General features: G+C 45.5%; 1 protein-coding gene across 4 annotated transcripts in view; it reads right to left on the bottom strand.

Moving 5' to 3' along the window:
* The window catches only part of LOC103680702 (heat shock transcription factor 2 binding protein), a 97,790-nt gene that overhangs the window by 18,991 nt on the left and 50,833 nt on the right, over nucleotides 1-27,966 (bottom strand). For all 4 annotated transcript variants that reach the window (XM_040621856.1, XM_040621858.1, XM_040621857.1 and 1 more), the window contains one exon: nucleotides 22,395-22,498. In XM_040621856.1, coding sequence (XP_040477790.1) covers nucleotides 22,395-22,498 — 104 coding nt within the window. The remainder of the gene's footprint in view (nucleotides 1-22,394; nucleotides 22,499-27,966) is intronic.

Below are 27,966 nucleotides of genomic sequence, written 5' to 3'. Positions count from 1 at the left end.
TGCACAAACTAGGAACCTAATTGAAAATCCATGGCTATAAAGTTGGAAACCTTGCTGCAGTCTCCAGAGGCCAGACCAAGCCCCTTCATTCATCCAATAGATGCTGATGGGACACGATGGACCTCAAACCACATGTCATGGCTGCATGTCAAGCAGGGACAGGGCAGATGGTATGACCTCCCTGGTGAGGCAGACTGTGTGACTGGAGGGCTGTCTGGACTCGTGCAGGGCAAGAGGTCAGAGAGAGACAGTGCAAAGGAGCGTGCTTAGAAGGCGCAGGATACAGGCCTACCCCTGGAGCCAAGCGCCGTGCTAAGGGACAAGGGAGACCCCAGGCTTCTCAGGTCATCTGCCTGCAAGTTCTGCACATCCTTCCCTCGGCTCTGGTTCCCATGCTTTCGAGGCAACTCTGCAATGGGTAGTTTGGTTTGTTAAAGAGTCAGAAATTAGGAAGGTGTTCTGGATGGGGATAAAAGGGTCCTAGTCACTAGCAGTGACTGCCCTGAGATCAAGGACTCCACTAGCCCCCTTGCCCTACAAACCTCAGTTTCTGTGACTGAGTATACCCCAAGGCAGCTTTTATTATCCAGATCATTCCTGGGCCCTCAAAGAGGGAGAAGGCCCAGACCATGGGCCGGGCAGGTTTCTTAGTACACTGCCATCATCAATCCTTCCCCTGGAAAACAGGGCAGTCACTTTGCCATGCCCTTTCAAGCCATCAATCTATTTAGCACGGAGATCTGACAAAAACCAACCCAGCATGCTATCCGTCAGCTGCCACACACTGGCTGACTGTTCTGAAGATCCAACAGATCTGCTGGTTGGTGTTTACCTTGAGAGCAATGGTTCTCAATCCTCCTGCACCCCAACATACACACACCCATTCCTTGAGGATCCCACGGTTACAAGAATTGAGGGGGAAGTCAGCAATCCACCGGACAGACCTCTGTCCCCACTGCCTCCCCTCGCCCTCGGACTGCTGGAATGTGGCCAAATCAGAGCCACTGCCCCTCCTCTCCTGCTTAGGGGTGGCTGCGGAGGGCCAGCCAGACCAGCCAGCAGACACACAGAGCTCTGGTGAGCCTCTCTACTCCCTCTGCTCCTGGGCCTGAAGAGCCCCCACGGTGCATGGGAGGACAGCAGAAATGCAAGAGTGCATGAGGCCTCCCCTCCCCTTCCTTGCTTCTAACGGAATTCCCACTATGCTTTTAAAACAGACTGTTCATATTTGCTGCTGATTTGAGAATCGGAACTCAAACTGTCTGGACCTCTAGGGTTTGGTATTTTTCAAATGCTACCATGTATTTAATACACAATCCTGGTCACAGGCAGTCAGCCACAGACAAACATCATAGCACGTGGACACACAACGCCACCTTTGCATGCGTGCCCACCTCACCTTCCTTGGGGCTGCGGTCCCAGCCCTTCCCAACTTAGTTCAAAGCCTTCGCGTTTCCATGGAGAAGTCCTAAGCCTGCCGTGAGAACCACACCCTTCCTCTGGGCTCTAGACTCCTTCAGGAACTTGAGAAAACATGGGTCTCCAACGGCAAGACGGGAGGAACGGCCACCCCACTACTGCAGGACAACTGTGGTACCAGCCACCCTTGGAAGGCGGGATGCTTCCCAGGAGACGGTGGTAAAAACAACATGCACTTCCCAGCGCTTCCACACACATCACTGCAGTTCTATCACGGGGAAAATCTCTTCGGGACAAAAGAAAATGAGACACTGCTGTCAAGTAACCCCACCAAGTAAGTGAGAAGCACACCTGCGCTGACTCAGGAGGGATGAAAGGAACAGACTGTTAGGATTCTGCTGTGGAGGAAGAAAATCCCTAAAGGCATCTTTCCTCCTCTCCACAGTTGAAAGAGCAACCAAAATTAGGGCCAACTGAAAGCCAGTGGCAGGTCCTAGGGGATTTACAGCATAACTCAAAAGTCATTTCCAGATTCCCATGTCCAATTTCATGTAAGGATAGTAACATTGGATGTAGGCCATCGTCCCCCTGGGTCCAGAGCTCAGTGACTTCAATTTCTACGTGGAAAAGAAGTTGAGGGTTTGCCACTTGCTTTATACCTTTATGACTGCCCACAGCATTCAACCTGCCCACAACCATGCATCTGAATCAGCCCTGCTACAGCACCTCACACCCTGGTTGCGTGGCCTTGGAGAGCCCTCCACACCTCCACGAGCCCTGGTATCTTTCTGTGTAAAACAGACCTGCTGTCGAGACCACACAAATGTGGTGAGTACAGGCGTCAGCTCAGTGGCTGCCACACAGCCATGCTCAGGTAAGGTGTTGTGTTCATACTGGCTTCCATTGCCGTGCACGACAGAAATATGACCTGGGTTACCAGAGCTTAAAAATTAAGCCAGTCAGACATATTTTACAATATCACATAGAAGGCGGGTGCCCAGGTGGCTCAGTCGGTGAAGCATCTGCCTTCAGCTCAGGTCATGATCCTAGGGTCCTGGGATGGAGCCCCGCATCAGGCTCCCTGCTCAGTGCGGAATCTGCTTCTCCCTCTCTCTCTGCCTACTGCTCCCCCTGCTTGTGCTCTCTCTCTCTGACAAATAAATAAAATCTTTCAAAAAATAAAAAAATACATCATATAGAAGGCGATTCTCTACTACCGCACTCAGAGATGACAGCCTTGCCCTAGTGATGCTAAGCTTCTTAAAGAATGGCATAGTTGTGGTCTATGTTCCTGAGAGTTAAGCACTTTGCACAGTCTTGAAAATTAAACATGTAAGTTACCTTTCTGGCTGATGTTTACAGTCGTGAGAAGTGAAGTGAAACTCAGAAACTTCTCTGAACGTTATTTGAAGCCAAAATAACGCTTTTAATTATCCTGATGACATCCTCATTCCCAATTTTCACTCACTATTGAGACCATAACAGCTACCATTATCATAGGTCTAAAATGGACAAATGCTGGTGACTCTGTGTGGCTCTGCCTCCCTGCCCAGGCCCCACACTGGCCACTCGAGGCCCACGGGCTGACTGAGCTCTTGTAGGCGCTCTGAAGCTCGTGTCAATGTCACTGTCTTACAGATGGAGACTGGGAGCACAGGCTGCTCAGCAAACTTGGCTCAAGACCAAACTAACCAGTAGGATTTGCACCCCATCTTACCACCTCCACTTCGCACGTGCAGAGGCTCTGCGGACTTCTCTATTTGATTCTGTACTGCACATTTTGTCAAGAACAGAAAAGCAGGTAAGATGGTGCTGGCAGGGTGTGTTTTCAAGCAAATGTAGATGTTACCTCCAACGATCACACCTTCTGTATATGCCTTCACTCTGCATATGGAGAAACTTGGACCCAATTTAGGAAACTTCATTGGGTTTACTACAGAACAGTACATCAGAATAGTTCCGCTGAAAGTGCAGACTGCAGCTCAAACTGGCTTGAGCAGTAAGAATCCATCATCTCTCATCAAGTGCAGAACCTAGGCTGGAGTCAGTGGCTCGGTGATGCCATCAAAGGCCTGGATCCATTCTCTCTGTCCTGGCCTCCAGAGCATCACCTATAAGGCTGCCCTCCTCCCTCACGCTGAGCTACCATGTACGTCTTTGTTCATGTGCAGCGAGGGAGAAGCCTCTCCACCATCCTTGGGGTCTGGGTGGGCCTACTTCACTTCTGCATACACTGTGGACCAGTGACTGTGGACAGATGGGTGCCATGCACGGACCAGCCTGAGCCCGGAAGCTGAAACCAATCACTGGCACCATGACAGGATTGCACAACTGCCTCAGCACACTAACCCTCCGCCCTGCCTTACACATGAAAGGGAACTGGGCAGGTGTGAAAACCCAGATGCCTGTGCCCCACTCCCAATCAACTAAATTACAACCTTTAGGGATAGAGACCCAAGCGTGAATATCAGGGCACAAGGGGAGGGGGATGTTTTCTTTCTTTCTTTTTTCTTCTACAAAAGCCCTTACTGGAGTTTAGGATCTCTTTCTCTATGTCACTTGGTCCATAAAAGGGAGACTGAAGAGGCGCCTGGGTGGCTGAGTCATTAAGTGTCTGCCTTCGGCTCAGGTCATGACCCCAGGGTCCTGGGATTGAGCCCCTGTATTGGGCTCCCTGCTTGGCGGGGAGCCTGCTTCTCCCCCTCCCTCTGCCTGCTCCTCCCCCTACTTGTGCTTGCTCGCTGTCAAATAAATAAATAAATAAAATCTTTTTTTTTTTTTAAAGATTTTATTTATTTATTCGACAGAGATAGAGACAGCCAGCTAGAGAGGGAACACAAGCAGGGGGAGTGGGAGAGGAAGAAGCAGGCTCATAGCGGAAGAGCCTGATGTGGGGCTCGATCCCAGAACGCTGGGATCACGCCCTGAGCCGAAGGCAGGCGCTTAACCGCTGTGCCACCCAGGCGCCCCTAAATAAATAAAATCTTAAAAAAAAAAAATAAAGGAAGATTGAAACCCTGAATAGTTAGATACGAGGAAGAAGACAAAGGTGTTGGATAAGCTGTTCACAGAGTCCTGGATACACACACACAACCAAATACATCACGGAAGAAAGGCAACGTGGTTCCTAACCCCAGCTGCACCAGGACGGGAGCTGTGTTACACTTAGCCCCGCCCAGTGCCCAGTTTTATGTCACGCACAAGGGCGACAGTATTCTCGAAGTGCTATGACCTGACCCAGCATGAGAGACGACTTTGAAGAGTCCTGGAACCTGCAGCAACACGAGCAGAGCTCTAACGGGCAGCTTCCCAGGCTAAACTGGCATGGACAGGGGGGCGAAGGAGGTCCCTGCCTTCTGGGCTGTTCCTGGGTTGAAGTCACAATGGCCTCTGGTGCCCTGACAACATCTCTACTCTACATGGGTCTCTGTGGCCTGCTGGGACACTCTGGCCAAGGGTGTGATGCCCACAAGACTAGAGGCCGCTCCAGCCGAGTATCTGCTGGTCCAGCCAGGACCTCTCTCTACTGGGACCATACGGCCTTGGGACATGAACGTTTTCCTCCACAACTGTAGCACTTACAATGTTATATTTGTGTCCAAGAAATATAACCCAACAAATATTTGGTAAACACTAACTCTCCAGTTTTTACCTCCTAAAGAGTTTCTTTCAACTTCTGAATAAAAATGGCTTCCAAGAGGCTACATGACTAATGTCATCAACAGAGTGTTCACAGCGGGAAGCCCTGCAAATCAGGTGGGCAATCGCAGCAGCCGAGGGTTCCCAGTGTGACCAACAGTAACCCTAAGCACCAGATCCCTAATTAGGGAGCTGACGAAGCATACTCAGTGATGTCTCTTCTTAAAGATGAACACAGAATTCATACGGAGAGAATGATCACGAAAATTATTCTAGTATTAAGGGCCTAAATTAAAACAAACCACTAAAAATGAAGCAGATTTCACAAATTAGTAGCCTACTTTTATGCCGAAAAGAAGTCACCATTTAAAGGCAAACTGCAAGAGAAAATAACTCCTAGTCCAAGATGTTAAATTGCAAGTGTGTTCAAAGTGAGACATACTAATGTTCAAGTGTTTAATTACTTCTTTTCTATTTGAAATTAGAATCTGACTGCCCTTGGCACAAACACCCAAAACTCCTGACCCGCCAGCCTGGCCCGAGCAGCACCCACCTCCTCACCCCTCCCAGCGCCCCCGCTCCCGACCCCGTGCCCCGCAGAGGCTCCGCCTCCGCATCACCAGTGAGTCCCCGCAGTCAAAAGCCTTGTCTCCATTCCTCTTTCTTGATCTTCACATTACATCTGACACTATTAGACTCTCTTCTCAGAGAACTGTTTTCTCCTTTTTTAAAATTTGGGCAGCATTTCCATGTACTCTTCCACTCAACTGTCATGGCCTCCCTCTGAGGCAGACAAGAACAGCATCTGTCTTTCTGTTCTGTAGAGGACAGCCTGAGCACCACAGAATCACCCCACACCCCAAGCCTCTGGCCTATCACACAAACTCCCAAGTTTCCCATCTCCAGTGACCTTCTGGATAGTTCCGTTTGGATATGTAGTCTCTAATGTTACCTCAAACAGCATATCCCACACCAAACTCACCTCCCCATGTACACCAGCTCCCTTTTCTAAATTGTGACTGTAAATTAGTCACACCTTGATCAGACTACGGTAAATCTTAGCTTTTAACTTGATGGGTTTGACATACGTGAGCCAAATGTTTTCCAACACCCTCAAGATATGAAGTGGCCTTCCGTCCACCCAATTCTATCAACAGGTGAAAATCAGACAATTAAATTATGTTTCTTAGTAAGTGTTATGTAGGGGCGCCTGGGTGGCTCAGTCAGTTAAGTGTCTGCCTTCAGTTTAGGTCATGGTCTTGGGGTCCTGGGATTGAATCCTGCATCGAGCTTCCCGCTCAGCGGGGAGCCTGCTTTCCCTCTCCCTTTGCCTCTCCCCCTCCCCCCCACTCATGCTCTCACTCACACTTGCTCTTTCTCAAATAAAGAAAATCTTTAAAAATAAAAATAAATAAATAAATAATCTTAAAAAGGAACCCTTTGTAAATAAAGGCATAAACATTCTGCTTTTCGATCACATGGTTATCGTCGCTGTTCACGTAATAGAGATGCAGCTTACCAGGGCCACTACATAGACAGTGCTCTTGCAAGGCCATATACCTGGGCCAGCAGGGACACTGAGGTCACGCAGCCCAACTTTCCCTAGCCTCCAAACCTCTCAGCCTCCCTCTGTGTACATAACGCAGAGACATACAAACCAACCCTCCATCTTCTCTGTGACAGAACCAAGTTTTAAACAATGGCTTTTCATCCCTGAGATGATACAGAGCTTCATGCCAACTAGTCTTTCATTCCTTCATTTGAGACGTGTTTTTGAGGACCTCCTACATGTTAAAGGCGCCAGGTTCCATCCGTGAACCAAATGAAGACCCCTGCCCTCTAGAGCTTTCATTTCAGTGTGGACGACGGACAACAAACCCCCAACAGAACGAGGGAAGTGGTGCTTTATGTCAAAGGTGACAGGTGCCACGGAAGAAGACGAACTGGAATCAGGGTGTGGGCTGGAGGAGGGAGGTAGGCGGCCTTGACCGAAAGGAAAACGAGGCTTAAACTAACTGAAGAAAAACAAAATGAGTGATTCACAGAAGCTCCCAGAGTACCTTGAAATGTGAGAAAAAGCTGAAGACCCAGGACTTGGAAGGACAGGATGAAGTGGACCAACTGCAGGGTTCCTGCTGGCATCTCTTGTCTCCGCAGCTCTACCCTGGCTTCAGTGACAGACAGCACGGGTAGACTTCCTCCGGGAGGCCAGGAACCCCGCTGCGGGCAGCACAGACCCGCCCTCGTCGTGGTTCCGCGGCCCAGAGGGGGAGAAGTACTCTTCTTCACAGCTCTAGCCAGAAAAGTCTGCAAGGAAGACTCCATCCTGCTCTACTCACACTCCCATCACAGAGACCATCACCTGGCACTGCGGGTCCCTCACTGACCGATGGCCAGTGCAGAAGGCCTGCTCCATGGGAAGAGGACAGGAGCATAGTGGGCAACCAGGGTGACAGCCCCCAAAGAAACTAAGTCAAGGGCTAACTTCCCCAGCCCAGAGGCCAATCATGCCACCACCAGTCTCAGTCTAGGCTGTGTGATCACCCCGAGGATGTGCGGGACAGGAGGGGTCTGCAGGCGAAGCTGGGCCAGCTGCAGGTAGCTAACTGCTTGCAGGCCATGGCAAAGGGCCCCAGGGGCTGGGGAAAAGGTGGCATGGATTCAGAAGATCCTGAGACCCAGTCAGGCTCGGGCCAGTGGAGAACTGGAAAGCAGACCCTGAATGGAGGCAAGATGAGCACTGCAGGCGGGGCAGCCACGGCTTGATGGAAACCAACCTCAGCTTCCAGCGACACTGCACTGCGAGGGGTTGCTTCCACGGTTTGTGAGCCCGACGCCATAACTGAGGGGCCCTGGGAGAGGATGGCTTGTGATCACAGGAATTCCAAAGATACCTAAGAGCTGGTTCGTACAAAAAAAAAAAAAAACCCTTACGGTCTAGTTGGAGATAACTGGCATTTGTGAAACAAAAGAACAAGAAAATGTTAAATTGTCTCCAAGTAAAAGGGAAACCAAAGATGCGGGAGCACTCTGTGGACTAGGGCCACAGCAGAAGGCTCCCACGCCGTAGGACCTGAGCTGAGACTTCAAACACGGGCAAGAGCAGCAAACACGGACAGATGAGGGGAGTCAAAGTTGTGGCGGGTTTTAATATGCCATTTCGTGTATGTATGCCTCATACAAATCAGGTCATGTTTACACAGTCTGGGGAAGCTATGTCTCTGGGCAATCATCTACTACGAAGATCTTCCCATGTGGTTTTACTACACTTCTACACCTGACACTTCAAATGTTTTATTTTTTTATTGTGGTGAAATTTACAGAACATAAAACTTACCATGTTAACCATTTTCAAGGGTACAGGTCAGTGGTGCTAAGTCCATTCACACTGTTGTGCCACCATCCCCACCGTCCGTCTGTCTCCAGGACTCTGTTTATTCCATAAGTCTGACGCCGTGTCCCCATGAAACATTCTCCTTCTCCTGCCGCCGGCACCCACCATTCTACCTCCGCTTTCTGAGTATGACTGCTTTGCGTACCTCCTATGAGTGGATTCATGCAGCATCTGTCTGCCCAGAACCAGGTTACCTCACTCAGCATAACGTCCTCAAGTTTCAACCATGTTGCCACAGGGGCCAGAATGTCCTTCCGTTCTGTGGCCCAGCAAGGTCCTACTGTGCGTACCCCACCTCTCTTCTGTCCATCCAGCCGCTGACGGGCATTTTGGTTGCTTCCCTATTTTGGTGGTTGTAAGTCACGCTGCCATGAACATGGCTGTACAAAGAGCTCTGCAAGATCCTATTTTTAATTCTTTTCAGTAAGTATCCAGGAGTGAGATAAGAGGTCTCATTTTTGCTATAAGTCTTTCAAGCAGCAGTCTGGACAGAGAGCGGCTCTGAAACCCCAGCCGTCCCCATGTGTCACCTGCAGCACCCGGCAAGGATCGGGGTATGTCCGGCTGTCATGTTCTGCCAGCTTGAAGAACCCCCTTTCTGGTAAAGAAGGTCTACTAGCAGTAAAATCCCTCAGTCTTTGTTTACCCAGGCTTGGAGCTCGCCTCCACTTCTGAAGAACAGTTCAGCTGGACACAGAATTCTTGGTACCCAGTCCTTCCTCTCAGAACTTTGACGAATCTGTCCCCTGCGTTATGACCACTGTTTCCAACGAGTGGAGAGCTGCTCATCTTATTGCGGATCCCCTGCTGATTTTGAGAGGTTTTCTCGAAACTGTTGGACTGTGATACGTCTCGATGCAGATCTGTGTTTCCCCCGCTTGGAGTGCACTGCACTTCTTGGGTGTATAGACCGCTCTTCATTTTCAGACATCATTTCTTCTTTTTTTTTTTAATGATTTTTTATTATATTATGTTAGTCACCATACAGTACATCCCCGGTTTCCGATGTAAAGTTCCATGATTCATTAGTTGCGTATAACACCCAGTGCACCATGCAATACGTGCCCTCCCCACCACCCATCACCAGTCTATCCCATTCCCCACCCCCCTCCCCTCTGAGGCCATCAGTTTGTTTCTCAGAGTCCATAGTCTCTCATGCTTCATTCCCCCTTCTGATTACCCCCCCTTTCTTTATCCCTTTCTTCCCCTACCGACCTTCCTAGTTCTTATGTTCCATAGATGAGAGAAATCACATGATAATTGTCTTTCTCTGCTTGACTTATTTCACTTAGCATTATCTCCTCCAGTGCCGTCCATGTTGCAGCAAATGTTGAGAATTCGTTTTTTTTTTTTTGATGGCTGAGTAATATTCCATTGTCTATATGGACCACAACTTCTTTTTTTTTTTTTTTAAGATTTTATTTATTTATTCAACAGAGATAGAGACAGCCAGCGAGAGAGGGAACACAAGCAGGGGGAGTGGGAGAGGAAGAAGCAGGCTCATAGCGGAGGAGCCTGATGTGGGGCTCGATCCCATAACGCCGGGATCATGCCCTGAGCCGAAGGCAGACGCTTAACCGCTGTGCCACCCAGGCGCCCCGGACCACAACTTCTTGATCCAGTCATCTGTTGAAGGGCATCTTGGTTCCTTCCACGATTTAGCTATTGTGGACAATGCTGCTATGAACATTGGGGTGTAGACATCATTTCTTCAAATAGCTTTTTCTGTTCGTTTCTCTCTCAAATTTCCTTAGAGACTCTGCACACATTGGTATGCTCCACAGTGCCCTACAGGCCTCTGAGTTTCCAGCACTTTCTTCACTCTTTTCTGTTTCTATCCTTCAGATCTTTTGGTCCAGCCTTCAGTTTACTGATGTCTTCCACCACCAGTTCAAACCTGCTGTGGAACCTGCTAGTAATAGCCCGTTCATTTCTACTTTTTTATTTTCCTCCTTGTACTTTATTTGGGTTGTTTCAATTTTTTAAAAAATCTTTATGGTAGATGTTTAGCTCATTAATTTTCTGCCTTCCTCCTTAAACTAACAAAATTTCTACTAAATACTTACTTAGATGCATTTCATCATTTTTGATATATTTTTATTGTTCGGTTCAAAATATCTGATTTCTATTATGATTTCTTCTTTTACTTATGGGTTACTTAATTTCTAGATATGGGATTCTACTAATTTTTTTGGTCACTAATTTCCAACTTCCCTTTACTGTGGTCAAAGAAGATATTCCACATGCTTCTGATCATCTGAAATTTGTTGAGACCTGCTTTATAACTCAAAACTCTCGAGTTTTTGGTTCTATTTTGAGACTATATTAGGAAGTGCATATATAAATTCACAGTTGTTATATTCTTCTGATGAACTGGTAAGAATCTGCGTGGTATGTTTTCCTTTTACTCTCAACCTTTATGTACTCTCAAGTCCCAGCTGGAACTATTATAAACAACGAGCATTTTGTCAATGATTGTCTCAAACCCAGTCTGACATTACTGTTTTAAGTGGGTCGTGGAGCCCATTTATGGTTCCTGTCACTGCATACACACCTGGGCTGGTCACTTCTCTTATCCTGTTGTTTTTTATTTTCTCTCTTTCATCACTTTTTGAATTACTTTTCACATTCCAGTTTATCCTGTATTCATGTTACTTATGGGTGTAATTTCTGCTTCTATTATCTACATATTAACCCACACCTGAGCCATCGAAGTCTGGAGTCATCCATCCCTGCTACACTCCCGCTGACCCCCGCCACCCCTGGGCAGCACTGCACTCATAAAGCAGTGACCTGCTTCGCTCCACCCAGTGCCCCTGCTGCGGTCTTGCTCCTGGTGTTCTAACCCCATGGCTTTGGTTTTCTGTTTGCTTCATATGGTCCACATCTGCTTAGACTTACCCACACATGTGCTTCTCCCTCTGGCCCTCACTCTCTCTCACATACTTGCCATCTGAGACCACACTCCTCCTGACGTACTCCCTGGGGAGGGCTGTGGAGACAGTCTCAGTTCCATGTTACCCCTGCTCTGAAGAACATCTGTTGGGGGAGGACCCATGAACACTGGGGTCAGCAGCTACTCTGTCCCAGCATAAGATGGGACGCTGTTGCCATGGAGGGTCCGCTAGCATCCGAAGTGCCACTCCCTGAAGCCATATCTTTGCTGTCTGCCTGCCTCTAAGACCATCTCTATCCTTAATATTCTGTGGTTTTCACTACAATGTGTCCAAGGAGAGACCTCTTTTCATTCATCCTGCTTACAAGGTGGACTTCCCACATTAAGTAAACAAGTTTGGCAAACTTCTCAGCCATTCTCTCTTCAAATGTGGTTTCTGTCCCACTCGCTCTCCTCTCAGAACTCTGGCTGGTCACGGGTTACATTCTTTGTCTCTCCTCCACATCCCTATCTGCTCCTATTTTCCATCTCTCTCTGTGCTTCATTCTCGATAATGTCTTCAGATCTGTCCGTATCAATTTAATTATCTCTTCAACTGTATATAATCTGCTGTTAAACTGTCTAATAAATTTATACTGTTCATTTTCAGAAATACTATTTGGCCCTTTTCCAGATCTGCCTGGTCATTTCTATAATTTCTTACTCTTCACTCATATATTAATCCCTTCCTTTATTCCTTAAAACATATTAAACATTCTTATTTATACTGATCCAATAATTCTTACATCTGAAATCTTCAGCAAGACTACATTATTTGTTATTTCACTAGTGAAGTTTCCCATGCTTTTTGTGATTTTTAGTATGTGAGCTCAGGTTTTTAAAACCTTACCTGTAACAATTCTCTAAGGACTTCGTCAAAGTCAAAGAATTCTCCAGAAAAGATTGTTCTCTAAATGAAGACCACACAAGAGGTGTGAATTAAGGCTTCAAAGCTGCACGAACACCAACCTAGGGTGGTAAATTCTCAGCAGAGATTTTCCTTCACTATACTCAGTGCCAAAAGTCAAACAGAAAATTTTTAGTTCACAACCTCCTTCACATAACCTCCAGGAGCTTCCTGGCTGTAACGTGAGATCAGCCCCTGAAGATGGAGGGCAAGGAAAGACCACAGAGAAAGGCTGGTCACTCCAGGACAGCTGCTGGCAGATTTAATAAGCAAAGGGAACAGGCACACGAGGCTTGTCTCGGCCAGCCATAAGACCTGTGGGTCCCCACACTCACCCACCAGAATAAAAAAGTTAAAAACAGGGCGCCTGGGTAGTGCAGTCGTTAAAGCGTCTGCCTTCGGCTCAGGGCGTGATCCCGGCGTTCCGGGATCGAGTCCCACATCGGGCTCCTCTGCTAGGAGCCTGCTTCTTCCTCTCCCACTCCCCCTGCTGTGTTCCCTCTCTCGCTGGCTGTCTCTGTCAAATAAATAAATAAAATCTTTAAAAAAAAAAAAAGTTAAAAACAGAGCTACCCTACAACCCAGCAATTTTACTACTAGGTATTTACCCAAAGAATATAAAAACACTAATCTGAAGGGATACGTGCCCCTGACGTTTATAGCAGCATTATCAACAATAGCCAAACTATGGAAACAGCCCAAGTGTGCATCCACGGATGAATGGATAAAGAAGATGTCATATATACACAATGGAATGTTACTCGGCCATAAAAAAGAATGAAATCTTGCCACTTGCAACAATATGGATGGAGCTAGAGAGTATTATGCTAAATGAAATAAGTCAGGCAGACAGAGACAAATACCATACGATCTCACCCATATGTGGAATTTAAGATACAAAACAAACAAGCGAAGGGGGAAAACGAGAGAGACAAACCAAGAGACAGACTCTTAACTACAGAGCACACACTGATGGTCATAGGAGGGGAGGAGTGTGGGGGGATGGGGGAAGCAGGATGGCGATGAGGGAAAGCACTCATTGCGATAAGCATAGGCTGCTGCATGGAAGTGTTGAAACACTATCTCGAACCACCTTAAATTAATACCACACTGTGTGTTAACTGACTAGAATTTAAACAAAGCGTTAACAAATTAAAAAACAAACACATAAAAACACTTCTATCTTCAAAAAAAGAAAGTTTACATAGAGGTCATAAATGGGTTCAGTCATGTATACCGTCAAAATGGTCTCAACACCACATGTCTATCTCAAGGCATGTCCTCGGGACAGCTTGTGTGAGCCGGGGAGACAAAGAGCGTGCACCTTCCAAGGATGGGGTGGGGTGGGGTGGGGTGAGAAACCTCCAATTGCCAGGGTCCAGCTCACAGGTCTCAACCAGCAGTCATGTCCTCTCGATGACCTCCCCTAAGAGCAATCTTCCTGCAGTCCCAAGGGTTGGAGAAGCATCCTCAGTTTACCCCTGCAATGTTGGTAAATGCCTTTGGGAGTCCCTATGAGGCTACTCTTCTGGGATGGGGCCTGGTCTTTGCTTCCTGTTCCCGCACTCTGTGAGGCCATAGAAACGGAAGGTCATTTTGACAAATGCCCTCAGAGCAGGCATTAGCTCAGGTCTCTTAACTTCTCTGGCCTCCCACTTTCACTTGGCTTTTGGGCTTTAGATACAATTACCCTTTTCCTAGCTTAGAGGAGCAATTTTTTACATTTTTTTTACATCTCGCTCAGCATTTTGACTGTTTTCAGTAAGGAGAGTGGGTCTGGGATCCATTCCATCATACCCTTGGCTTCCAATTCATGCCCTGCAAAGATGGACAGTAGGAGATCTGGAGGAGGCTGCTGGAGTTCTTTAAAGGAAAGCTGAGGGAGGCTCAATACCAGCTGGGAGTGGGAAATGGTGGTCAGATTCTGGACAGATTTTGAAAGTGGAACGTCAAGATTTCCTAACAGATTGGATGTGGGTGTAAAAGGAAAAGGAGATGAGATTCACTATAAGGTTTTTGAAGGCCTGAGAAATCGAAACAGAGTTGTCATGGGAAGGCCATAGCAAGAGGTCAGTGTGAGGAAGATTAGGAATGGAGTCTGAACACACTGAGTCTCAGTGTAGATTAGATGCCCACACGGAGCTCTCTAGATGCCTGCTAGGGGTCATGCACGTGGAAACGTCTGAATGTCTATCAGATACCTATGTGTAGATGGTAAGTAGATAGCTGGAGATGTGAGTCTGAAGCTCAGGGCAGAGGTCTGGGCTAAAGATACAAATTTGGTAGGACTATCAATGTCTCACATTGCTTAGACAAACTGAGTAACTGTAAGGTGGGAGGCAAAAGCCTTCCTATCCACCACTATCAACATGGTAGGAAATACAGCACTAAAAAGTCAGAAGTGTGATCAAAATACTAGTTTGCATTAGCAGTTACATAACATGTGGTCATCATCTCAACACACCCTGCCCGTCAGCCATTCGCTGGCATTCTATGCTAGTTCTGCAGCCTACGAGGAATGTTAAGAATGTGGAGAAAGCCTGGGGAAAAGCCAGCCACATAGCCGAACAAAGGTAAAGAAAATGAAATCCAACAAATGTTAAAGGAAATGAGGTTATTAAGTCAGGGATGATTAACAGCAACTGGTCCTGTGCTTGGGATCTGAGAAGTCCAGGTACTTGATAGCAACTTGCCACCTTCAGGTCAAATGAAATAAAAGAAAATGAGCTTTCACTGCAGCATGAAAGATTTAGATGAGGCATAAAAAGGGAAACTGACACCTATTTAACACCGACTGTGAGGTGTTGGCCCAGACAGATAGCGTGCTAATACACACTAAGACCCTTGAGGTAGAAATCTTCATTTTGCAGATCAGAAAAGTGGGATTCTAAAAGGGTAGGTGAATTCCCAAATAGAAAATCTGTAACTTTAATCTGAGTCAAATGCGTCCAAAGTCGATGTGCTTTAAAATACATTAAATCCCCCAACCAAGAACTGATAAAAGTAGGACCCCATTACTGAGAGAAGTAATGAAATCTTTCTTCCTAGATCTTCTAAAAACGAGAAGAGATTTTCATTTCTCTAGTATATGTCATAAAGCAGATCTACCTAAAAGCAAAGCGGTACAAGAAGCCAGTTCTCAATTCTCTCCTAGCTCTAAGCAGTTACAAGAGTCTAGAATTCTGAAAACAATCACACCACCACAGCCAAGCCAACCACCAAGAAGCACAGAATACTTTTCAGAAAACTAATTTTGGCAAGTTGGTACAGCCACTCTGGAAAACAGTGTGGAGGTCCCTTAAAAAGTTAAAAATTGAGCTACCCTATGATCCAGCCATTGCACTACTGGGTATTTACCCCAAAGATACAGACGTAGTGAAGAGAAGGGCCATATGCACCCCAATGTTCATAGCAGCAATGTCCACAATAGCTAAATTGTGGAAGGAGCCGAGATGCCCTTCAACAGATGACTGGATTAAGAAGTTGTGGTCCATATATACGATGGAATATTACTCAACTATCAGAAAGAACGAGTTCTCAACATTTGCTACAACATGGACAGCACTGGAGGAGATAATGCTAAGTGAAATAAGTCAAGCAGAGAAAGACAACTATCATATGATTTCTCTCATCTATGGAACATAAGAACTAGGATGATCGGTAGGGGAAGAAAGGGATAAAGAAAGGGGGGGTAATCAGAAGGGGGAATGAAGCAAGAGAGACTATGGACTATGAGAAACAAACTGAGGACTTCAGAGGGGAGGGGGGTGGGGGAATGGGATAGACCGGTGATGGGTAGTAAGGAGGGCACGTATTGCATGGTGCACTGGGTGTTATACACAACTAATGAATCATCGAGCCTTACATCGGAAACTGGGGATGTACCGTATGGTGACTAACATAATATAATAAAAAATCATTAAAAAAAAAAAAAAGAAAACTAATTTTGTTCCTATTTTCCTATTTTATAACAAAATATATTTTCAGCCTCCTAAAATACGCACCAATACGCACCTAAAATACGCACGTAACAAATTTCAGTTTTTAAGCTGAAGTAATTCCATACAGAATTCAGCGGTCAAACATCCTGGGCTTACTAGACCTTGTCTTTGTTTGACTGTGATAACAACTCTAAAGATATCAGTCAAAATAACCTTGCAAAAGATTTATTAGGGTTTGGGCTGTGCTCACTGTGTCAAAAGACCAAGCAATTGTCTTCATGAACAAGAAAGCCGGATGCCACCGTGGGGAAAAGTGGCATTAAGGCAACTTCACCACGGTCCCCTACTGTGTGTGACCCAAAATTTAAGCTGGAATCACCACCCTGGTCACAGAGCACCATCTCTGGTGAGAGTCAGGAACTGCCAGTCCTGGGCTACTTGGGCCTAGAGGGCTTTATCAATTAAAGTGAGACTCATTACAATTTTCACTCAGACCCAGACATTTCTGGAGCACCACGGCTAAAACAGGCTGTACAGAACATTTAGCCTAAGGCCCTGTTTTGATGAGAAGGTAAACAGCTGGCAGAAGGTGCTGAAGGATCACTGGCTGCAAGCTAGCTTAAACAGAGAGAGGCATATGGTTTCAGGACACCCATCTCCGAGGCCAAGCCAAGCCGACCAGCAGGCAGAGGCAGGAAGTCACCCAGGACCAAGGCTTCATGTCTGAGGTGCTTTCTGTAAACAGCAGTCCAACAGAGTGGCCAAGGAGATGGGGCCTGGAGCCCAGCTCTCAGGGCTCCCACTCAATGGCTGTATAACTTGGAGCAAGTTACTTCGCCCCTGTGTGCTCCAGCTGCCTCATCTATAAAAGAGAAATTATAATATTTACCTTACCATGGTATTTAGAGAAATCAATCTGTGACTATACGTAAAGCACTTAAAACAGTGCCTGGCACTTAAGAAGGATCAGGTACTCTCATCTAATTATCCTCTGTTCGTCAGGCCCTCAACCGACCTTTGATCCTATGGGTCTCTTAGTCCACATTCTCAAGAGAAGAAAAGCTGTCTGGTCAAGCATCCAGCCCTGGTGGATAGCAGTTATCACGCAATACAAAACACAGCCCTTCAGACGCTGGAAGGAGAGTTTGATCCTACTTGCCAGCTAACAAGTCAGCAGGCTATAGCTTCCCGGGTGCTGGCAGGAAAGACACGAGCCTCCTCAGTCCCAGACAAAGACCTGTACTACTCACCAGCAACGGGCATACCCACACTTGTGCCACCCCAGTGAGACCCAACAGGGCCATGCACAGGCCAGGGGTTGCATGATACAAGAGGAACCCCAAATCGTTCATAATGGGTAGTAAGCCAGCCTGATCTCTGCCCTAGAGGGAAGCATTACCCTTACTGCATGCTTGTACAAACCCACCCTTTGCTATCTCTACCTACTAAGGGTGCTCGCTACGAGCATCCTTGCAAAAACAGCTGGCAACAAAGGAGGTCGGCTCCTCTGCTCTTAAGACGTAAGGAAGCACGAGAGATCCCTGTCTCCCAATAATATCTAAATAAATGGACATATATACCATGTTCGTGGATTGGAAGCTGCACTATTGCTAAGGAAAATCTCAATTCTTCCCAAATGAAATGTTAACACAACATAATCCCAATAAAAATCTCAACAGGATTTTTGGTAGAAAGTGACAAGCTGATTCTCAATTTATCTGGAAATGCAAAGAACTTAGAAACGGCCAAAACAACTTGGAAAAATTAGAACACTGCTAGAGGATTTACAGCACCTGGCTTTAAGATTTATTACAGAGTATGGTATGGCTAGAATGATACAAAAATGGATCCATGGAACAGAACAGTGGGCCCAAGACCACACCCTCACATACACTGCCATGGTTTTTAACAGGGGTGCAGAGGCCTTGCAGTGGAGAAGAGGGCCGTCACAGCAAACGGCGTCACACCAACCAGACAGCCTTACGTAACACAAGAACTGGGACTCCCGCCTCTGTCTGCAAGCCAACAGCAATCCAAAATGGATCAGAGACCGAGTGTAAAATGTGGAACTATAGTTTTGGTTTTTAGGGAGTTATAGCAACATTTTTAATGTCTGGAAAACATCAAGGTGTGGAGGGACTGACGTTTCCTCGCCATTGTAAAAGCAGCTCGTGGCCAGTCCTGTTTGCAACAGAGAGTTCTGTTTACTAATTTCAGAATGCGTGAAGGACTCAGAGACTTTTACAACTGGAAGAAAGTTCACAAGTCATTCAGACAAATAGCTTGAAGTTTTCCAGACAGATGCGTATCTCATTTTTTCCTAAACACCTTCAGTGATGGAACATGCTCTGCCTCCTGGGGCATCACATTTTAACAGCTCTTGTTACTTCTTTCTTTCAACTGAGTCCAAATCTATACCTGTACTTTCCACCCCATTGCTCCCTTTTTTATCCTTTTCTAAATTACAGCCCAAATCTTCTCATTTTCTGGTCCCTATCCCCCCTCCCCTCTCTTTTTTTTTTTTTTTTTTTTACTTTTTATTATGCTATATTAGTCACCACACAGCGCATCCTTAGTTTTCGATGTAGTGTTCCATGCTTCACTGTTTGCGTACAACACCCAGTGCTCCATGCAATACGTGCCCTTCTTACTACCCATCACGGGCTAGCCCATCCCCCACCCTCTCCCCTCTGAAGCCCTCAGTTTGTGTCCCAAAGTCCACAGTCTCTCATGGTTCATTCCCCCTTCTGATTACCCCCTTCATTCTATTAAAGGAAAACATATTTAAAATATTTGTGATCTTGAGTTAGGCAAAGAGTTCTACCCCAAAAGCACAATTCATAAAAGAAAAAAACTTCATCAAAATTAAGACCCTTGAGGCGCCTGGGTGGCTCCATCAGTTAGTGTCCAGCTCAATTTCAGCTCAGGTCATGATCTCAGGGTCATAAGATGGAGTCCCACGTCCACGTCAGGCTCCGTACTCAGTGGGGAGTCTGTTTGGGATTCTCGCTCCCTCTGCCCCTCCCCCTGCCCTCGCTCTCACTCTAAAATAATAAATAAACAAATCTTCATTTAAAAAAATTAAGACCTTCCAACCTTCTTTGAAGATGCTCTTAAGAAAATGAAAAGACAAGCCACACCAGGACAAAATAGTTGCATGTGTAACCAATATATGGATTTGTATCCAGAATACAAAAAGAACTCTCCATACTCAATTAAAACAATCCTTTTTTTTTAAATGAGCAAAAGATATGAAAAGATACCTTATCAGAGAAGATACACGGACAGGAAACGAGCACATGAAAAGATGCTCAGCATCACTGGTCACGACAAAAATGCAAATTAAGACCACAGCACGGTAGCACTGTGCCTGTTGGAGTGTCTAAAGTTAAAGAGAGAGACCACACAAGCACCAACGGGGATGGGCAGCAGCTGAACACTGACGTGCCGCTCAGGGGCGTGCAAAATGGCGGCATACACCTACCACACACCCAAACACTCCACCCCTAGGTATTTACCCAAGAGAGATGAGAGCATTTGTCCATGCAAAGACAGACTAGAATGTTCATAGCAGCTTCACGTATAATAGCCAAAACCTGGAGACAACCCAAATGTCTATCAACACCTAAATAAAGCAATTGCGGTACACCCGCAGCACAGAACACTATTTAGCAATAAAAAGCAGTCAACTATTAGTACACAATAATAACATGGATGGATCTCAAAATAATTATGTTGAATGAGAGAAGCTAGGTAAACAGAGTATAAGATGTATGATGTCAGGTATATAAACTCGTGGAAAATGAAAACAATTTATAGTGCAGAAAGAGGGCGAATGCATGTCTGGGAAGAAGGGAGCTGAGGGGCGGGAGGGAGAGACCACCAAGGAGCACAAGTACCTCCTGGACGTGATGGCTACCCTCACTATCTTTATTGCAGTGATGATTTTATAGGTGTATATTTGCATGAAAACTTATTAATCGTTAACCTTAAGTGTGTGCAGTTTCTTGCATATCAGTTACAACTGAAAAAAACTGTCACAGAAAATAAGCTCAAACAGAGATCAACCTAAATTATGAAAAAATAAGGAAAGTCCATTTTTTGCACACCTAAGTGAAACATGCACCTACCAAATACATACCGTTAAAAGTTATGATGAACAAATTGGGACAAAATTTTAGGTTAAATTCATGGCCAGACATTGACTATAACATATTTCTCAGTATGTCTCCTAAGGTAAGGGAAACAAAAGCAAAAATGCATTAGTGGGACTTCATCAAGATAAAAAGCTTCTCAGGGTGTCTAGGTGGCTCAGTCGATTAAGCGTCTGATTCTTGATCTCTGCTCAGTCTTGATCTCAGGGTTGTGAGTTCAAGCTGCACGTTGGGACATGCTGAGCGTGGAGCCTATGTAAAAGAAAGAGAGAGAAAGAGGGAGAGAGAGAGAGAAATCTTCTGCACAGCAAAGGAAACCAATCAACAAAACTAAAAGGCAACCTACAGAATGGAAGAAGATATTTGTAAATGACATATCTGATGAAAAGTTAGTATCCAAAATATATAAAGAACAGATATAACTCAACACCCAAATCACAAATAACGCAGTTGAAAATGGGCAGAAGACATGAACAGACATCTCTCCAAAGAAGACATCCAGATGCCAACAGACACGTGAAACGATGGTCAACACCACTCGGCATCAGAGAAACGCAGATCCAACTACAACGAGATACCCCCTCACACCCGTCAGATGTTTAAAATCAACAACACAAGAAACAGGTGTTGGCCAGGACGTGGAGAAGAAGGAGCCCTCGTGCACTACTGCTGGAAATGGAAACTGGCGCAGCCCCTCTAGAAAACAGTATGGACGTACCTCCAAAAGTTAAAAATAGAACTATTCTACGATCCAGCAGTTGCACTACCGGGTATTTACCCAAAGGATATGAAATCGCTAATTTGAAAAGATATGTGCACTCCTATATTTATAGCGGCATTATCTACAATAGCCAAATAATGGAAACAGCCCAAGCGTCCATCGACTGCTGAATGGATAAAGAAGATGTCATATATACACGATGGAATATTACTTGGCCATAAAAAATAATGAAATCTTACTATTTCCAACAACATGGATGGAGCTAGACAGCATCATGCTGAGTGAAATAAGTCAGTTAGAGGAAGACAAGTATCACATGATTTCATTCATATGTGGAATTTAAGAAATAAAACAAACAAGCAAATGGTGGGGGGAGACGAACCAAGAAACAGACTCAACTATTAGAGAACACACTGATGGTCACCAGAGGGGAGGGGGCCAGGGGATGGGGAAACAGGTGATGGGGAGCAAGAGTACACATCTTCGTGAGCACTGAGTAACACAGAGAAGTGTTAAATCACTACATTGTACACCTGCAACTAATACAACCCTGTATGTTAACTACACTGGAATGAAATTTTTTAAAAATAAAATATAAATAAATTAGTGGTCAGAGAGAAAAAAAAATAGTAGAGAGAGCTTTTATTTCAGAGAAAACAAAAACTCCACATACACCTAATGCATATGTAACATCAGAGCTGTAACCTCAGGTTTCTTTTCCCCACATTCCTTCATCTGACATTCAAGCCCTAGATAACACACAGCACTGTTTTGTCCATAGAGAAAGAGACAGGTGAATTCCCTTTCCCAGCTGTTTTATAAGATAATTTTTCTTTGGGGGTGCCTGAGTGGCTCAGTTAGTGAAGTGTCCGTCTTCGGCTCAGGTCATGATCCCAGGGTCCTGGGATCGAGCCCCAAATTGGGCTCCCTGCTCAGCAGGGAGTCTGCTTCTCCCTCTCCCTCTGCCTCTCCACCTGCTTGTACTCTCTCTCTCTCAAATAAATAAAAATCCTTAAAAAAATAAAAATTAAAAAAATGTTTAAAGATAATTTTTCTTTGTGTCACAGAATCCTAACTATACCGAAAGCAATACTTCAGAAGCAGAGCTAGAAATAACCTGGCACACCACTGAGTTCTCTATAGTTTGAAATCTTTTTTTTAAAGGATGCTAACACCTTAGGACAATCAATCCCAACATTTCTAATACTTTACACCTTCCCCCAGCCACAGAGGAAGAGGTGCACATGCCATACAAGAAGATTTACACAGAAACCCTCTCCTCACCACTCAAAAGCCACCACAGCAGCGGGATGAACCCCGGGCTCTCGCTGATGTACTTCAAGCCTTTCAGGTTGATGCTCACGTTGTACAGGGACATCAGCAGTAACCTGAAACAGAGAGAAGACAGGTTCAGAGGATGCCCCACGTGAGGTCTCACCCTGAATACTCCTGCTGGTGAACAGCGCTTTCCTACACGGCAGATGTCCCATTCTGCAGGCGGGGTGATGGGCACCACAGGCAGGACATACGTGAAATAATAACGCTCCCTGGGACGCTACAGGAGAACGGGAAGCTCCGGCCACAGGGCCACAGAAAACCATCTTGTCGAAGTGCACAGAATCATGGGACACACTACAGAGAGGGTCCCACCGAAAACCTCAAGACCGGATTTACCAAGACCACTCCTGCATTTACACACAGGCGACCCTCCATTCATAAGTATACTGTGCTCTAACAGTTCAGTTCAGCTGCTTACAATTTAATCCTATCTTTTCATTCAGTGAACATTATCCATGATGTCTGGGTAGCTGGCGCAGGCCATACAAGTCTGTTTAATCCACAGCATCATGGACGAAGAGCACCACAACCCCAACCATCTCTAACAAGCAACAAGACAGTATCCAGAGTTAAACAGGATCTTACAAGCTATCTTGAGAACTGACCACAACTGGTAAGTTAGAGTGGGACGAAAACTGGAAAACTACGGGACAAGGTTTCTAACACTACTGCAGAATACGACCCCAAAACTTCACAGTGCAAAGAAATTAAAAAAAAGAAAAAAAAGAGGGGCGCCTGGGTGGTGCAGTCGTTGGGCGTCTGCCTTCGGCTCAGGGTGTGATCCTGGCGTTATGGGATGGAGCCCCACATCAGGTTCCTCCGCTGGGAGCCTGCTTCTTCCGCTCCCACTCCCCCTGCCTGTGTTCCCTCTCTCACTGGCGGTGTCTGTCAAATAAATAAATAAAATCTTTAAAAAAAAAAAAAAAAGGCTACACAAAGATTTTGCAAACACCTGAAAAAACAGATGAGCTTTCAAGAGTGAAGGGAAAACATCCCTGACCAGGAACTTGGTGAGAGTACAAATTCAGGGAGGCATGTGTTAAAGAGGATAGATTCCAGAAGCACACAGCTCCAGTGCAACAGACTGGCTTTGTGCAGAGGGACAGAAGGAAAAGCCTCAGACCAACACAAGACAGAGACTCAGGTCACGGACCCCCACACAAAGCCAAGGAAGAGCAAGCTTTTAAGCTTGGCATGAATCCATACTTTCTGGACGTCCTGAAAACCCACAAGCCATGTAATTTTAATACAAAGGAGAGCTGGGAGCGGCACCTGGGTAGCTCAGTCAGCTAAGGTCTGAATCTTGGTTTCGGCTCAGGTCATGATCTCAGGGTCATGAAATCAAGCCCCGAGTTGGGCTCACAAGCCAGGCATGGAGCCTGCTTGGGATTCTCCCTCTCCCTCTGTCCTTCCCAACTTCTCTAAAAAAAAAAAAAAACAAAAAAAACGGAGAGCTGGGCTAGGAGCTCCTCCAGCTGCCTGGCCAAAGTAAACATCCTCTTGAAGGAAAGGACCCTCAACCTGATCTTCAAAGCATTCCCAAAAATACAGTACTAACAAATGTGAGTTCATAACAAAACACAAAATCATGAAAAACAAGACCCGTAAGCAACAGCACAAAGAACCAAGGAGAACCAAGATTTCAAAAAAGGATTGTCAGATACTAGAAGTATCAATCGAAGAACAGAAAATGGGTATGTTTGGTAGGTATAGATAGCATAAAAAGAAATTCAAAACACCATCAAGGAGCTACTGAGTATTACAAATACCCAGCCAATTCAAAGGAGAACCTAGAAGAGTTTACAAAAAACGAAACTCTAACAATCATACAGTGAAAGCTCAGGGAAACTGACCCAGGAGCAGGAGGTAAGGACAGGTACTGACCAGAGCGGGAGCAGAGCACAGCTGTGGGAAGGAGGGAGCCCAGGCAGGCGGGGCTGCAGCTGGTGCCACAAGGCAGCCACGAAGCGGCCCCATGGAGAGTGGGAGCTGGGAAACCACGCACTGGGCACAGATTTTGCTGATCACCTCAGGGGAGCCCGGGTTTGAGTCCAGTAAAGCTCGCTACCTGCTAGGACAAACATTCTCTTCAGGAAAAGATAACAGAATCCAGGGTCCAAGGAGGACCCGCAACATCCAGTGTGTGACCGAACATTTAACCAGCAGGGCCCACTGCGGAGCAGAGAGTACAGCACTTGCTTTGGGGGCAAATGCAAGGGGTGCCAAAATGTTCAGTAACCAGGATCTTTTAAATGTATTGTAAAGCAATTTTTTTTAAAGATTTTATTTATTTATTTATTTGACAGAGACAGAGAGAGAGAGAACACAGCAAGGGGAGTGTGAGAGGGAGAAGCAGGCTTCCCGCCGAGCAGGGAGCCCGATGCGGGGCTCAATCCCAGGACCCTGGGATCATGATCTAAGCCGAAGGCAGACGTTTAACGGCTGAGCCACCCAGGCGCCCCTGTAAAGCAAATTATTAAGAACTATTGCAAAAATTCCATAATAAGCAATCCATCAAAATTTTAAATAAAGATGGGCTGAGTAACAGTGTCATGCCAAGACACATTGGAGCCTGAGGCAAAAGAAAATCAATAATAGCGATTCAGTCCATTAACAAGGGCCTGATTAAATAAACGGCGGTATGTGCATACATGCATGCCACACGAAGTGTTTACTACAGTCTTCTGTTGAAATAGCTGGTTTCTAAGCTCCACGGCTTATTCAGGACAGGGGACACGGTAAGCACTCAGTTTAAATATGGAAAGTGAACCAATCCCCAGTGATTGAGAGCCTCCGCCGGGCAAACATGCAGAGAGTCTTTCTCTCCCCATATTACGATGGGCATTTTCAGAGTCAAGGCAATGCTACCAGGTTCAAGAAGACAACACCAGACTAGCACCCACAAGAGCAGTGATGCCCACGTCTCAGACTACGATCCTCAGGCTCTCACACGCCACAAAATGAGCCAAACTTGCCAATCCTTTCAAGTTTTCCTGACAATTTTCACACATATCCAAAATCTATTCACTAGTAGTCTCTTTCATGAGTTACTAAGAGCAGTTCAAATTCATATTCATGAGGAAAATTCAGCACTTTAACTACAACTTTCTGAGGCCTCCAATCCAGGATTCTAAGAGAAAAGTTCTTACTTCCAATCACCAACACAGGGAGTTGGAAGTCCTTAAAATGAAATGTGCTGTCCACACAGCTTCCATGCTACAAGAGCAGGGCTGAGTCACAGCTGCAGAGATCGGATGGCCCCCAGAGCCTAGCAGAGTTTCTATCTGACCCTTTACAGAAAAAGTTTGTAACCCCTGCCTTAGAAAATGAAAATAAAGTTAGCTAATGTTCTTTACAACTTAAAAGGTGAATTTCACATCTGAGCGATAACTGGAATACGGGGCAAATTCCAGAAAATACCTCCAGTTGAAATTCTTCACTGACCACCACTTACCTTTAAAGTGGCAAAAATGACTCACAAAATTGATAAGTGTCTTTAAAATTCATATTTGGTCAAAGTCAGCCGTCATTAAGAAGCTAGGATGGAACAAAGGTCATTGCAATGACCACAGAACCACTCGAGACCTCATACTGTTACCAGGCTACATTTCACAGAAGACCAGAGACTACTCCAAGGTCGCAGAGGACTTAACAAACAGCAAACCCAGAAAACATTCTATTTCTTATGCAAGTGCTTTCTGTTCCAAGATTTCTATCCTAACCACAAATATTTTGTAAATAATGTATCAAGTTTCGAATTGCAAAGTCAAGAGAAACTGCACATTCAATCAACTCTTCTGGCACAGAGGTATTACAAGTAAATGTCATTTCCCAAATTACCATAGTACTAGGAGCCAGACTTTTCCTTCCAGTGACAAAAAAGGTAGGCAAATTCTGCTTCCTACCACGAACCTAAGCAGAAGATTTGTTTTAAACGGATTTACAGGCTCCAGAAGGCAACTTGCCAGGCTCTGCAGCCTTGAGAATTGCAGATACCTCTGACATTGACAACAAAAGGACAGAAAACAAGGCTAACATAAAGATACCAGCACATCTGAAATCCTACAAAACAACACAAGAAACTCTCTTTCAAGGAAAAGGACACTGTCTTCACCTAGCCATAGCAGGCCTGGGGCAAAGTGGGTTGGCCTGGTAAGAAGTCAGAAAGCTGTCCTGACGGTCTGACAGACAAGGCTGAGTAATGAGAAGTAAAGGTGATGCAACTCAACTATCATATTCATCTTGAAAGAAATCACAACTGGAAGCAACAAAGAACACACGCACCCGGTACTTCAAAACAAACCAGCAATGAAAATAAACAAAAAGGCATGACTGTGATGTCTACCCTCCAGAAACAAAAGCCACCAACCGGTCATCTAGACTAAAATCTAAAGTAGCCAGATTGCCACCATCAAGTAATGCTAAGGAACAATGAGCAATACCATTCTTACAAAAGACGGCGTAGGTTATTCAAGAGAGAAGCACAGAGTAGACTTTGCTCTATTGCAGACCAAATGATGGACAGAAACTGGCATGATGACCAGACATTCAGACCAAATGATGGACAGAAACTGGCATGATGACCAGACATTCAGACCAAATGATGGACAGAAACTGGCAGTTAGAGGCCTACCAATTTTTTTTAAAGATTTATTTTATTTGAGAGAGAGAGAGAGAGTGCACATGCACAGGGGAGAGGGGCAGAGGGAGAGGGGAAGAGAATCCCAAGCAGACTCCCCGCTGAGCATGGAGGCCAACGTGGGGCTCCATCTCAAGACCCTGAGATCATGACCTGAACTGAAATCAGGAGTCAGATGCTTAACTGACTGACCCACCCAGATGCCCCTTTTTTTTAATTTCATTGAGTATTAAGTATGGGCCAATTGTAGGAACAAGTGCTGTCCTATTAAATTTTTTGAAGTTTTTTAAAAATTTTCAGTTGGCTGGGGCGCCTGGGTAGCGCAGTCGTTAAGCGTCTGCCTTCGGCTCAGGGCGTGATCCCGGCGTTCTGGGATAGAGTCCCACATCAGGCTCCTCCGCTGGGAGCCTGCTTCTTCCTCTCCCACTCCTCTGCTGTGTTCCCTCTCTCGCTGGCTGTCTCTCTGTCACATAAATAAATAAAATCTTTTTTTAAAAAAATTCCAGTTGGTTAACATGCAGTGTAATAAGTTTCAGATGAACAATATAGTGATTCAACACTTCTACACATCACCTGGTGCTCATCAGGACAAGTGCCCTCCTGACTCCCCATCCCCTATTTCCCCCATCCCCCGGTCCATGTCCCCTCCAGTGACCATCAATGTGTTCTCTGTAGTTAAGAATGTGTTATATGCAAATAATGAATCATGGAATCATTACATTACAAAAACTAAGGGTATACTGTATGGTGACTAACATAACATAATAAAAAATTATTATTAAAAAAAAGAATCTGTTTCTTGGTTTGCCTCTCTTTTTTTTGTCCCTTTGCTCATTTGTTTTGTTTCTTATATTCCACATGAGTGGGATCATATGGTAT

This window comes from Ursus maritimus, unplaced genomic scaffold, assembly GCF_017311325.1.
Source record: "Ursus maritimus isolate PB19 unplaced genomic scaffold, ASM1731132v1 scaffold_4, whole genome shotgun sequence".
Lineage (NCBI taxonomy): Eukaryota > Metazoa > Chordata > Mammalia > Carnivora > Ursidae > Ursus > Ursus maritimus.
Note: the sequence above shows the minus strand (reverse complement) of the source record. Positions and strands in the feature narration are given on the sequence as shown.